At 49.4% G+C, this 13,372-nt stretch overlaps 1 protein-coding gene and 1 long non-coding RNA gene across 3 annotated transcripts in view; one reads left to right on the top strand and one right to left on the bottom strand.

The window, feature by feature from the left end:
* The window catches only part of ADAMTS7 (ADAM metallopeptidase with thrombospondin type 1 motif 7), a 62,393-nt gene extending 61,448 nt beyond the window's left edge, over window positions 1–945 (bottom strand). For both annotated transcript variants that reach the window (XM_027521825.1, XM_027521826.1), the window contains exon 1: window positions 588–945. In XM_027521825.1, the coding sequence (XP_027377626.1) occupies window positions 588–687 (100 nt within the window). In that variant the 5' untranslated portion in view covers window positions 688–945. The remainder of the gene's footprint in view (window positions 1–587) is intronic.
* On the top strand, window positions 28–3,022 carry LOC113879945. Its single transcript, XR_003507532.1, has 2 exons — window positions 28–499; window positions 2,794–3,022. It is a non-coding gene; the product is annotated as an uncharacterized LOC113879945 (long non-coding RNA).
* Window positions 3,023–13,372: the final 10,350 nt, after the last annotated feature.

Here is a 13,372-nt window from a genome sequence, read left to right as displayed (position 1 = left end):
TCACACTTGGGGGAGGGGGAGGCAGGAAGTGCAAGGACCGCGCAAGACCCGGCCCGGGGAGCTTGAGGGCCGGGCAGGCTGCCTAGAGGCGGGGGACCGGGGCGGGGGGCCGGGGCTCGGCAGGGAACCGCGTAGACCTGAGACCCCGCGACTCCGCCCGCAGCGCCCTGGCCAGCCTGCTTTCCAGACGAGGCACACTGGGGAGGGCGAGAAACTGAATCCATCGTGAGCAAGCCGCGCTCCGTCCAGTCGCTCAGACGAAGAGATTCCCCGGGAGAGACAGACGCGCTCTGCTGCACCCGAGGTGGGGAAACGGGAGCTCGAAGAGCGTGTAAGAGGCTTATTCTGGCTATGGGCAGGGTGCGTAGTGGAGTCGAGGGCTGGGGAAGGCTCCCTGAAGGCGCGGTTTCGCTGCCCTAAGCCCACCCCTGTCCCTAACACCAGGAGAGTGGGGGGCGACCCCTCCCGGCAGAGCCTGGCAGGAGCGGAATCTGCAGAGGTGAGAAGGGGCTGAACCTAGGCTGGAGAAGCGGGGAGGGGTGGCAGGGGTGGCAGGGCCGGCCGGCCGGGGCGGGGCAGCCACCCACCTGGTGCAGATCCGTGGGCGCCCGGCGCCAGGACCGAGAGGAACAGGAGCAGGGGGCGCAGCAGCGGCGCGGGGCTTCGGGGACTCGGGCCGCTGGGCATGGCCGGGGCCAGGCGGCCGCCAAGCGACCCCTCGCACACGCTCTCGTCCGTCCCGTCCGTTCGCTGCCCGGTCCCGGGTCCGGCTCAGGACATGCCCGACCCGCGTGCAGCTCCCGGCGTCCTGGGCCCGGACTGCCGCCCGGCGGGCGGCTGCGCTCAGTCTGCGAGCAACAAAGGCTGCAGGGCCCGCCCCCTCGGCCGGCTGCGGAGGAAAAGAAAAGACTGGAGAGTGAGAAGCGGAGAAAGAAAGGGAAGGAGGGAGGGAGGGAGAAACGCCGCGGGCCCCCGCCCCGCCCCTCGGGCTCCTTCCCCCGCCCCCGGCCCGCCCCTCCAGCCCAGGCGCGGCCTCGCCCCGCCCTCGCCCCACCCTCTCGGGCCACTCCGGGCCGGGGCCGACTGCCCACCGCTCAGGGGCGGAGCACCGGGCAGGGCGAACGCAGCGCCCCCCGACGGCCGATCGGCCGCCCACCGGGCCGAGGGCGCCGTCTGGCGGTGGAGCCAAGCAGGGCCCTCCTGTCCTGAGCCCGCCGGAGCCCCTCAAAGAATCTGGAATTTCTGGAATTTCTGCCTTGTCCCTAAACTGTGCTCGAGGTGGCGCCCTTCGGTGCACTCCCGGGGCTAGGCAGTCCTGCCCTTCTAAAGAAGAGGGACATAGAGGCCCCGGGAGGGTCCAGGATCTCCAAAGCTAGCTGGGGAGAGAGGCCCAGACTCTTCCCAAGGGAGCATCTCTTTCCTACTTGGGGCAGGGTCCCTCAATTTCTCCTGTCCAGACTCCTTTCCAAGTGTGTTTGCCTGAAGGGAAGCACAGCATTTGGCCCATGGGCTGGAGCCCACAGACTCAGCAGGGGCCTCCTGGGAGCTTGGAAATCAGCCAAGCCCAGCCTCGCATCCTCAGCCTCAAACACCCGCCATCTGTCCTGCTCCCTCCCTCGTTGCTCCTAGAAGCCTGTCCCCATGTCAAAGAACACTCCCATCCTCCACCTTCTGCTTCACTAAACCTGGCCCTACCCTGAGGACCTTCACCTCTTGTTCTCAGTGGTGGTCTGCTTTCTTCCCCGGACCAGCCTTTGTGTAGCCTTCTGCCGCCCACATACCTCCCCGCTGTTCCATCTCACGTGCACTTTCCCTCATTCTGGAAGTTCCCATCTGGCTCCTTCACCCCAAGCCCTGCTGTCCTCGGGGACAAATGCAGCACATGGCTACCCAGTTGCTTGACAGCCTCATCTCTAGTGGCCCTTCCCTCCACCTTAGCCACCAGCTCTCCTGGGCTCCTCCTCCCTCCACTGCCACAGCCTAGGCTCTGTCACCCCCGACAGCCCACTCTGAAGTCTCAAGATCAGATGCCCCACTCTCAGCACATCCTGATGCCTTTCCCATCCTCCCTGAGTAGTCACAGGAACAATATGTGCTTTTCTTCCTCCGGTCTCTTGTCACCTGCCTCTGCCCACCCTACCCCACCCCCACCTGCCCCTCCTAGCTCCACTCACTTCCCTCCCTAGCTATACTCATTGCTTGACTTCTGGCCCTTACCCAACCACTTTCCATTTCTCCCCTGCCCCTAACAGCCATCGACCTTGCTACAGGGACAATTCACACTACATCCTGCCCCCCACCCCCCCATGCTGTGCACCAAGCATCTATAACTGGCACCCATGCATTTTCCCATCCTCTGGACACAGTGGAGCAGGCACCTTCCAGCGGTCAGAGACCGAAGCTTCTGCCAGGCCTCTCCAAGGACCTTGCTCTAGGTGTTCCTCTCTTTCCTTGGTCTCCATTGGCTCCTGTTCAGTTCAGTTCATTCACTCAGTCGCATCTGATTTTTTGAGACCCCATGGACTGCAGCATGCCAGGCTTCCCTGTCCATCACCAATTCCCAGAGCTTGCTCAAACTCATATCCATTGAGTCAGTGATGCCATCCAACCATCACTGGCTCCTGACCCTTAGTTTAAAACAATTCTGGTCTCCTTCCTAGTAAAGATATGGATTATACCCCTCCATAAATGAGTGATTCCTCTCTAGTTCCCACCCCATATTTCTGCTCTCTTTCTCAATCTAACCTCTCCAGGCAGTTATCTAAATTTCTCCTCCTCTCGTTTGCATCTCAGGCTCACCCCCTCCACCATCTTCCACTCTGGTGCCAGAGCCACAGGACCCTTCAAGTCCTTCTCATCTTGACCTGCCCAATGCATTCTAGAGGTGTTCTCCGTCTCCACTTCTCAACTCCACCCTCATCCGCCTGGCAGACCGCCTTCCCACAGGTGTTGGGTATTCACAGGGAACAAGAGGGTCACAGTCTCTGGAACTCTCTCTGGAGGAGGGCCACAGGCTCGTAGGCAAACATGTAAACAAGACCAGCTGCTAAGAGGGGCTATGGAGAAGATAAAACAGGGAGTTTAGAGGGTCTACTCTCCAAGGGGTCAGTCAAGGAGGGCCTCCCAAGGAGGTGATATTCACCAGTCATGTGAGGGTGAAAGGGAAGAGATGGATGCATACTTGGTGCATCTGAGTGAGACCTGTCTTTTCAGGCTCAGCTTACACATCACCTCTCAGCAAGTCTTCCCCCACTCCCTTCTCAAGCTCCCCAGAGCATCTTTGCAACCCCCATCATGGCTCAAATCACATTGCATTGCTCTTGTCTGTTATGTCTGCCAAGCCCACCACACTGTGAGATGCTCAGGCCGTGCCTTCTTTGTTTTGTGATCTCAGCCTCCAGCACAGGAAGCCCCAGAGTTGGAAAGGATCTGGGGGTGGGGCAGGACACAGGGTCCTCCCTGGCCAGTACCACAATCTGTTGTCCTCGCTCCTCCGGGGAGCTGCCAAGGCCAAACACAGATTAGAGGCTTTTCTGAAAGGCAGCCTAGGAGCCTGTGTTTTTAAAACCCGTCAGCTAACAACAGTCCTCACCTGTTTCCATCTGTGTCCCAGGTCCTGGCCTTTACTCTGTCCACAGCCTGCTGGGCTGCCTTCATTTTAAGCCTCCTTGGGAACTATCCTGGACACCACAGGATACAAAAGGATTGTGAGGTTTAGTCCTGCCCTCGTGACACAAATAACAATCCAACCAGAAAAATAAGGCCAGCCAACTCCAACTCTGGGGCGTAAAGTTTACATTTTGAACAAAGCAAGAGATTTGATATTTCAACATATAATTGTTCAAAATGTCAGGTATCCTATTAGAGTCCCCTCCAACCCCTGCCAAATCTTGACTGAATTAATTTATGTTTTAAATGATTGTTATCTATGTAGCCCAACATCTCCAGAAAGATTTAACTGAGCTAAAACACTACTAGAAACAGATCAAGCGAAATAAGAAACTAGACTCATTCTACTTCTATATATTCACTTATATATTAATAGATCACTTAAAAATTAGCCAGTAGAGCACATGTATTTAAAATCATAAATGAATAGATAGCAATTTTAAAATGAAGCATATAATTTAAAAAAATACTATAAAACTTCTTTGGGCTTCTACTTATCTGTCTAACGGAGATAGTGATTACTGCTACTGTTGCTAAGTCACTTCAGTCATGTCCGACTCTGCAACCCCATAGACGGCAGCCCACCAGGCTCCTCCGTCCCTGGGATTCTCCAGGCAAGAACACTGGAGTGGGTTGCCATTTCCTTCTCCAATGCATGAAAGTGAAAAGTGAAAGTGAAGTTGCTCAGTCGAGTCCCACTCTTCACGACCCCATGGACTGCAGCCCACCAGGCTCCTCCGTCCATGGGATTTTTCCAGGCAAGAGTACTGGAGTGGGGTGCCATTGCCTTTTCCTAGTGATTGCTACTGTATTTCAAAGTTTTTTAGAGCAGTAATTCTCAACTCGGGGTGATTTTGATTCCAGGAATTTTGCAATGTCTGGAGGTGTTTTTTGTTTGTTTGTCTTGTTTTTATTGTCACAACTGGGGGAGGTACTCCTGGCACCAGACAGGTAGAAGCCAGGGATGCTGCTAATATCTTACAATGCACAGGTCAGCCCCCCGACCCCGCAACAAAAATTATCCAGCCCAAATGTCAAAGTGCCAAGGTTGAGAAACTCAACTCCTGGGTGCATGAGGACTCTGTCTGGAGCTGGCCCAGCCTTCAGAGTGGGCAGACCAACACCTGGCAAAGTTAAAGGTCTTTTGTATTTTATTTTGCATTTTTTGGTAAGGCAAGCACAGGATAAACATTCACACTTTTACAAACAGTGAAGAGTAACTCTTCCCTCCCAAAACTGACCCCTAGTCCCTCGGTGCTCCCTCCCAGGGGCCATTATTATTTCAGTTTCTCCTGAACCCTTTTAGAAAAATTCTGCTGCTGCTGCTAAGTCACTTCAGTCGTGTCCGACTCTGTGCGACCCCATAGACGGCAGCCCACCAGGCTCCCCCGTCCCTGGGATTCTCCAGGCAAGAACACTGGAGTGGGTTGCCATTTCCTTCTCCAATGCATGAAAGTGAAACGTGAAAATGAAGTCGCTCAGTCGTGTCCAACTCTTCGAGACCCATGGACTGCAGCCTGCCAGGCTCCTCCGTCCATGGGATTTTCCAGGCAAGAGTACTGGAGTGGGGTGCCACTGCCTTCTCGGAGAAAAATTCTAGGCAAACACAAAGTTCCATTGAGCGCACATGGTGGCACAGTCACTCTACACCTGGCTTTTTTCATTTAACCACATAGCTCAGAGATGGGAGATGGGCCAGCATCCTTACTCGTGGACCTGCAGCAGCCTTATTTTAATAGCTTGTTAGCATGTGGCACGTAACCCAGAATGTAAGCTCCATGGGGGCAGGAAACCTCTGTCTTGCTCACTAATAGACTCTTAGAACAGTAGCTGACATACAACACACATTCAGTAGCTATTGTCAGTTATCCAAATAAACGTTGGATGGTTGACATTTCATCACGTGTGTATGTCACCCATCTCCTACTGGTGGGTATTTAGATTATTTCTCCTCTCTTGCTGTGACTATCCTCTGTGCATATAGGTGAGTACAACTGTTGGATAAAGTCCTAGAACTGGGGCTGCTGTCAAGGGCATATGTGTTTGTAACTTTGATAGATAAGAATTGCCAAATTAAGGGCACAATTTTAAATGCTAATTTAGGGTACAGATTGCTAAACAGGGATGCCTAAAAAAGCACATCCTTTCGTGGGACAGCAACTGGGCTGAGTAAGAACTGGCTTTGAAAATGCACAAGTTGACTGACTTGGAAAGAGGATGCTGAGTTGCTGCCATGGGACTGATTAGCCATTGTTCTGGAAGCCCTGGAGACATGGGTGTTCTCAATATAGTCCCATAGTTCAAAGCACTGTGGCCTTTGCCTGCCAACTACCCAGCTTAGGAGGGGGGCCTGACCCCACACTGCCATGAGGGACAACATCACAGGAGTCATGGACATTATCCACATGGAAATTTCAAAACTGTCAGTCAGCTCAGGGGACAAAGGTCCAAGAACAGCTTCCACTCTCGCCAGCAGCCATCTGGGCAGTGAGAAGGATGATTAGACAGAGGCGAATTGTGATGGTGAATGAGTGCTGAATCCCATGTGTTGGCACTATGCTTTTACATGCAAGGTCTCACATCATCCTCCTCCCAGCACTGGGAGTGGACACTATTATATCTTCATTTTACAGATAGAGAAGCTGAAGCACGAAGAGGTCAGGTGGTTTGCTGAAGGTCCCAGCACCCAAGTCCCTGAGTACCTCTGCCTCCTGGATTGCCAGTTTGAGCTTCTATACCTCAAAGGATCTGCTTCTTCCTGGCTCCACCTTTGGGAGTTGTTTCTAAGTCTGCCAGACGGCTAGATATGTGGGAATAGGCCACTTCCCCTTCACTAGAGAGTCACTGAGGCTTGCATTTAGGAACACCTCCCAACTGTCAAGGGCCAGGAGCCATGCTGATTTCCAAAGGGACCCTCAGGAATGGCCATCAGATTATTTCCTGCACTCAAATCTTGTCTTCACATCTAGCCCATGAACTCCTGGACGGCCAGGGCCCTGTCAATTGGACTGAAGACTAGCAGATCCCAGAAGACTGTTGTGTGGGAGGCTGTGTCCCCAGCCTGACATTTGCACAAACCTTAGATCTCTTACTGCCCCACACTGCACCTTTGGCTGTTTTTTTCTTTTTCTTTTTTATAATTTTTTTTTCTTCTTCTTGCTATTGTTTCAGCAAGGGGTGTTCCAAATCCTTGTGTCTGGAAATAATTTGAAAACTTTTTATGCTTTTCTATTGTATTTATTGAGTTTTTGGAAGCTCTTTCTGTTATTTATCCTATAACATTTTTTCATGTATTTTATTAACTTTTGTAAAGAAAATACTTGTTCCGACATCTAAAAATCAGAACCATTGCTGGTAATAAGATCCTGGATAAAATAAATGACATGGGTCATTTTTATTTTTCTTTTTTAATCAATATATCATTTCACTACTTTATTTATCCAACAGATACTCACTTGTGCTGCCTGCAGTGGAGCTTAAATGAATAAAAACAGCATGATCCTTATTCTGAAATTGCTATTGCCAATTTAAAAAATGAAGTTAGTTATATAATTTGGGGGTTAGAAGGATATTTTTAAGACGAAGTCAATAGCAAAATATTCGGGGAAAGAAGTTAATAGATGTGCCTACATCTATTGCCTTTCATGAAGCAAACGTTTCTCCATATTTTAGAAGTCCTTAAATCCAACATCAAAAATCAAGAGATCAGAAGAGACCTAGAGAGATCAGAAGAAATAGAAAATTATCAAATAAATGATAGAATAATCTTTCTCAGGAGTGCAGCACATGCATTTCAGACCGAAAGACTTTACTGGCATCCAGTACAACAGATAAGAAAAGACCCCGACCAAGACTCACAGGTTCCTTGGTGGTTCAGATGGTAAAGAATCTGCCTGTGCTGCAAGAGACCTTGGTTTGATCCTTGAGTTGGGAAGATTCAGTGGAAAGAAGGAAATGACAACCCACTCCAGTATTCTTGCCTGGAGAATCACATGGACAGAGGAGCCTGGCAGGCTACAGTCCACGAGGACACAAAGAGTTGGACACGACTGAGCGACTAACACTTTCACTTCTAAGACACAACATCTTGATGTAGCAGAACTTGTAGGTACTTGAGAAAATTATTCCCAGAGGTGGGAAGAAAATGATCACAAAGACTCTGTAACAGAATGGTGCCAGAATTCTCTCCAGCAGCCCTATTAGCCAGAAGTCAACAGAGCAATGCCTTCAAAATTCTGGAAAGTGGTTTCCAACATAGAACTCAATTCTTGGGCTCTCGATCAAGTGTGAGGGTAGAATAAGTCCATTTTAAGATATTTAAGGTCTCAAGACATTTGTTTCCTATGGTCTTTTTCTCTGAAAGTTACAGGAGGTTGTGCTCCACCCAAATGAGGAGGTAAACTATGAGAAAGACCTGGGAACTAGGCAACAGGTGATCCGACACAAATTACCTTTGTTGGCAAAGACAAATTACATGGTCGGCAAAGAAAGGGAGTCTCCCAAATAATAGTAAAGGAAATTTTCAGAATCACAATTGTTTAGAAGGCCAAGAGAGCCGCTAGTCCACATTGGAGCAGGAAGTCAGAGATCCAGATGGGAGGTCTCAAAATAAATGAACAAAACCCAAAGAAATAGAAGTTGCCTTATATATACACAAGAACCCACAAAGGCCTAATTGCAAACCATCTGAATGGACAATTCAAAATTCAGTGGTAAAGATAAGACCCACAGGCTTGGCTCAGATTAACTACTACTCTGGGCTGACCGGCTTCAGGATCTAGAGTTGTTCTCAAGGTAAGCTCCACATCATGATGGAATGAGTGACAGGCTCTGCAGTCAGATTGGTTGGGTTTAAGTCCTAGCTTTGGCTAGAACTAGCTGCATGCCCTTGGGCAAACTGCTCGATTGTTCCGAATCTTATAACCTTAGTAAACAGATTAAAACAATGATCTATGATATTGTGTCAACTTACTAAGATGATATATGTGAAACTGCTTTGTAAACTAGTATTAGTACAGTGGAAGTTATCCAGCAATCTCTGCCAACCCAACTCACCAAATTTTGCCACATTTGTCTGTGTTCCTCCAAAATTCCAAAGGTGTTGGTGTTAGCAGGTGGGGCCTTGGGGAGGTGACTAGGTTGTGAGAGTGAAGTCCTTGTGAATGGGCTCCATGAAAGAGGTCCCAGAGAGCTTCCCCTCCCCTTCTACCAAGTGAGGGCACAACTGCAAAGAGAAGTCTGCCACCTGGAAGAAGGCTCCCACTTGACCACGTTGGCATGTTGATCTTGGACTTCTAGCCTCCAGAGCTGTGAAAAATAAATTTCTGTTGTTTATATTCCACCTGGTCTATGATGTTTTATTTTAGCAGCCCAATTGGACAAAGACAGCCAATCTCCCGGTAAAACGTACAGACTGCTGCCCTTGGCATGTGGATCTCTCGCTACTAGTAGAATACAATCTCCCACTCTACATCAAGTGTGGCTTTTTGGACCAACAGCACAGGCATCACCTGAGAGCTTGTGAGAAATACAGCATCTCAGCGTGCCTCTAACCTGCTGAATTGGAATCTGCCTCTTCACCAAATACCCAGGGGAAAGGTGGGTACCTTAAATACTGGCCTGAGTGAAGTGAAGTCACTCAGTCGTGTCTGACTCTTTGCGACCCCATGGACTATAGCCTATCAGGCTCCTCCGTCCATGGGATTTTCCAGGCAAGAGTGCTGGAGTGGATTGCCATTTCCTTCTCCAAAATACTGGTCTGCTGCTGCTGCTGCCGCTAAGTCGCTTCAGTCGTGTCCGACTCTTTTCGACCCCATTGACGGCAGCCCACCAGGCTCCCCTGTCCCTGGGATTCTCCAGACAAGAACACTGGAGTGTTTGCTATTTCCTTCTCCAATGCATGAAAGTGAAAAGTGAAAGTGAAGTCGCTCAGTCGAGTCCGACTCTTCACGACCCCATGGACTGCAGCCCACCAGGCTCCTCCGTCCATGGGATTTTTCCAGGCAAGAGTACTGGAGTGGGGTGCAATCGCCTTCTCCAAAATACTGGTCTAACAGGCCCCAAACACTTCTCTTCCCACCAAACAAGCTGCAGGCTTCCCAAGAGCCACCTGGATTGGTTTACAAGCCAGTTTGTACTATTGCTTCTGCTATTATATTATGAAACATAATTAAATAGATAAACCCAAACCCGAGTACAAAGGGAGAGTTGTTTCTAGGAAACCTAGGCTGGATGCTTTAGGAAGACATGATAAAGGAGAATGGTCTAGAATTACAGGTCAGTAGAGGAGGCTTCTGGAGAAGGAAATGGCAACCCACTCCAGTGTTCTTGCCTGGAGAATCCCAGGGACGGCGGAGCCTGGTGGGCTGCCGTCTATGGGGTCACACAGAGTCGGACACGACTGAATCGACTTAGCAGCAGCGGCAGCAGAAGAGGCTTCTGGGAAGGGTTTAATAGCTGGAGATATTGGCTGTGGGCATACCTTAGGGGTCATGCCTGAGGATACCAGGTCCTCCTCATTTACCCTGAGTCAGCCCTGTACTTCCCCCACAACCACCACCCCCAGCATTACAGCTGTTCCTTGCCCTATCCAGGTGTTCTTTATTCCTGAACTAACACTGGGACACTTACACGAGGGATGCATTACATGAATTTTCTTATTAACCTTGGAGCAACCCCATGAGGGAAGTTATTACTATCCAATTTATGGGCAAGAAAAACAGAGATTAAGTCACTTTTGTGAGGTCACATGGTAACTGGCAGGGCAGGACTTGAAAGGAGGTCTGCCCCCAGGTACCAGGCTCCAACTGTGACACTGTTGATGGCAACAGACACCAAGAGTTTAGAGAAAACACAGATGCTGCAGAAACATTTGAGAAATGTACATTCCCACCAGCAGTTAAAGGGATGTAGATCCAAGCAACCGGTGAGCACTTCTCACCTGTCAAATCTGCAAAAGTTTTTGTTCTTTTGCAATTCAATTTGCATTTATGTCAAAGTAATATGTGTTCATGGTTTACAAGAGTCAAACGGCCCTACAGGCACACAAGATGAAAAGCAGCTGCCTCTGCCCTGGCTCATCACACACCCACCCAGGCACACTCTGTGGGAGGAGGGGATGCAATTCCAAGAGGTGGCCTGAGCCAGGCCACTCCTGCTGTGGCCTTTACCTTCTGTCCTCTCCATACTTCCTCTGGGCTCTCCAGGGCCTCCAGGAACATTGCCCTGATGTTCCGCTGATCTTCCCAGTACAGCGAAGCAAGGGGCTGAATGGCCCAGATTGGGAGTGGAAATGGGGAACCAGAGGGAGATGCATAGCAAGAACCCAAAATGACCCACACCCCTTAACATAGCCATCTGTAATCTCACTTGGGGTGGGTGGGAGGAGGGAACCATTCCAAAAGGAAAAACCAGCACTGGCCACATCATTTGTAGAAAACTCTATGTGGAAGTGCTATTTCTTCACTGCAGTATGAACAGTAAAGAGATTTTATTTTACTTTTTGGCCATGCAGCACCATATGTGGGATCTTAGTTCCCTGACCAGGGATTGAACCCATGCTCCAGGTACTGGAATTACAGAGTCTTAACAACTGGACCACCAGGGAAGTCCAAAGAGATTTTTTTTTTTTTAGGAAAGAAAAATAAATATATCCCCAACCTGTCACCCTCTCCCACCAAAAACTATGTTCTCTTGGGTGGATCCCCAAACACGTAGGTTTTTAGAGCACGGTCATCAGCATTACAGGGAAAATGACAGGCTCTTCAGAGCGAGGTTTGGGGTCAGTTCCTGGTTCTGCTGTGGGATGTGCGACAAACCCCCTTTCTGAGCCTCTGCTCCCTCCTGTGTGAATGGAGATCACATTTCCTGCCTCACGGAGGAGCTGGAGGATGATATGTATAAAAAGCCTGGCATTGGGCTGGGGACATAGTAGCTGCTCAACCAGGAGGAAGGCCGCTGCCTCCCAGAAAGCACCCTGGCCTCAGTGCTACGCTCTCCCCTGGCTCCAGCTAACCTCTGTGGGACACTCCCTACAGCCCTGAACTGGGAAATCCACCGCCAGCACTTGTCACTCACTGCCCTCCAGCTCTGGCCTTTTTAAAGGCCCAGACAAGGCCTTCCCATAACCATAACCCATCCTACTAAGGGTACCCACAAGTGCTCACAGAATGAATCCTTACAGCCCAGCTCAGAGCTCATAGCCCCCTACCCTCCCTTCCTGCCCCTCCAAGTGCCTTCTGCCTCCAACTCTATCCCAGTGGCCCTCGTTCAGTGCTGACCCTCCCCAGCTGAGCTCTCCTGTGACCTGTGGGCTCCTGGGGGTAGAACGGATGCTGGTCCAGCTCTGTCTCCATCACAGTGCCCATCAAAGGCTGAGCCCGCTGGGCAGGGTCCTGCAGACCTTCATCCATGGTTCTTTGTTGACCTCCCACCATGACAAGGGCAGTGAACATGACAAAGGCAGGCCTTCCTTTCAATGGACTAACTTGCTGGTGGGGGCAGATTTTTAAAAATGTCAACAAATACATAAACTCTGGTTGTGACAAGTGTTATAAATAAAACAGGGTGATCATACAGCAGTGCAGATGAATGAGCTACTGCTATACTCTACAGTATGGATGAACTTCACAGACCCATGCAGCCAGACACTAAAGTGTATACATGTGAGTTTCCATTCATATAAAATACTAAAACAGTCCAAACTAATCTGTGCTGTTAAAAGTGAGGATAGTGATTACACTGGAAGGAAGCACGGGGACTAAAGGGACATGAGACAGGAGGGGGCTTCTGGGGATGCTATTCATGTTCTGTTTCTTGACATGGGTGCTGGTTACATGGTTGTGTTTGGTATGTGAAAATTCATCAAACTGTATGCGTATGACACGTGGGCATGGGCACATGGATATTATACTTCATTTAAAAGTTGGGTATTTTTTAATCCTCGGGGGATGAGATGGAGACTTGAGGATAGAGGTGGGATTTGGTAATATGGGTAGGATAGTCAGGGAGGACTTCTTGGAGGAGGTAACATCCAATATGAGACTTATGGGTTAAGAGTTAGTCTTGAGAAAAGACAGTCTCTTGAATAAGTGACTGGGAAACTGGACAGATGCATGTCAAAGAATGAAATTAGAACATTCCCTGAAACCATATACAAAAATAAACTCAAAATAGATTAAAGGCCTAAGTGAAGTGAAGTCGCTCAGTCGTGTCAACTCTTTGCAACCCTGTGGACTACAGCCTACCAGGCTCCACCCTCCATGGGATTCTCCAGGAAAGAATACTGGAGTGGGTTGCCATTTCCTTCTCCAGGGGATCTTCCCGACCCAGGGATCAAATCCGAGTCTCCCACATTGCAGGCAGATGCTTTAACCTCTGAGCCACCAGGGAGTGGGACTAAAGGCCTAAATGTAAGACCAAATACTATAAAACTCCTAGAGGAAAATATAAGCAGAACACTCTTTGACATAAATCACAACAATTATTCTTTTTGATTCATCTCCTAGAGTAATGGAAACAAAAGCAAAATAAAACAAATGGACCTAATTAAACTTAAAAGCTTTTGTACAACAAAGGAAACCATAAACAAAATGAAAAACAACCTACAGAATGGGAGAAAGTATTTGCAAATGATGCAATTGAGAAGGGATTAATTTCCAAAATATGCAAACAGCTTATACAGCTCAACATATAAACCAAAAAA

This window comes from Bos indicus x Bos taurus, chromosome 21, assembly GCF_003369695.1.
Source record: "Bos indicus x Bos taurus breed Angus x Brahman F1 hybrid chromosome 21, Bos_hybrid_MaternalHap_v2.0, whole genome shotgun sequence".
NCBI lineage: Eukaryota > Metazoa > Chordata > Mammalia > Artiodactyla > Bovidae > Bos > Bos indicus x Bos taurus.
This window is presented reverse-complemented; position numbering and strand designations above follow the sequence as displayed.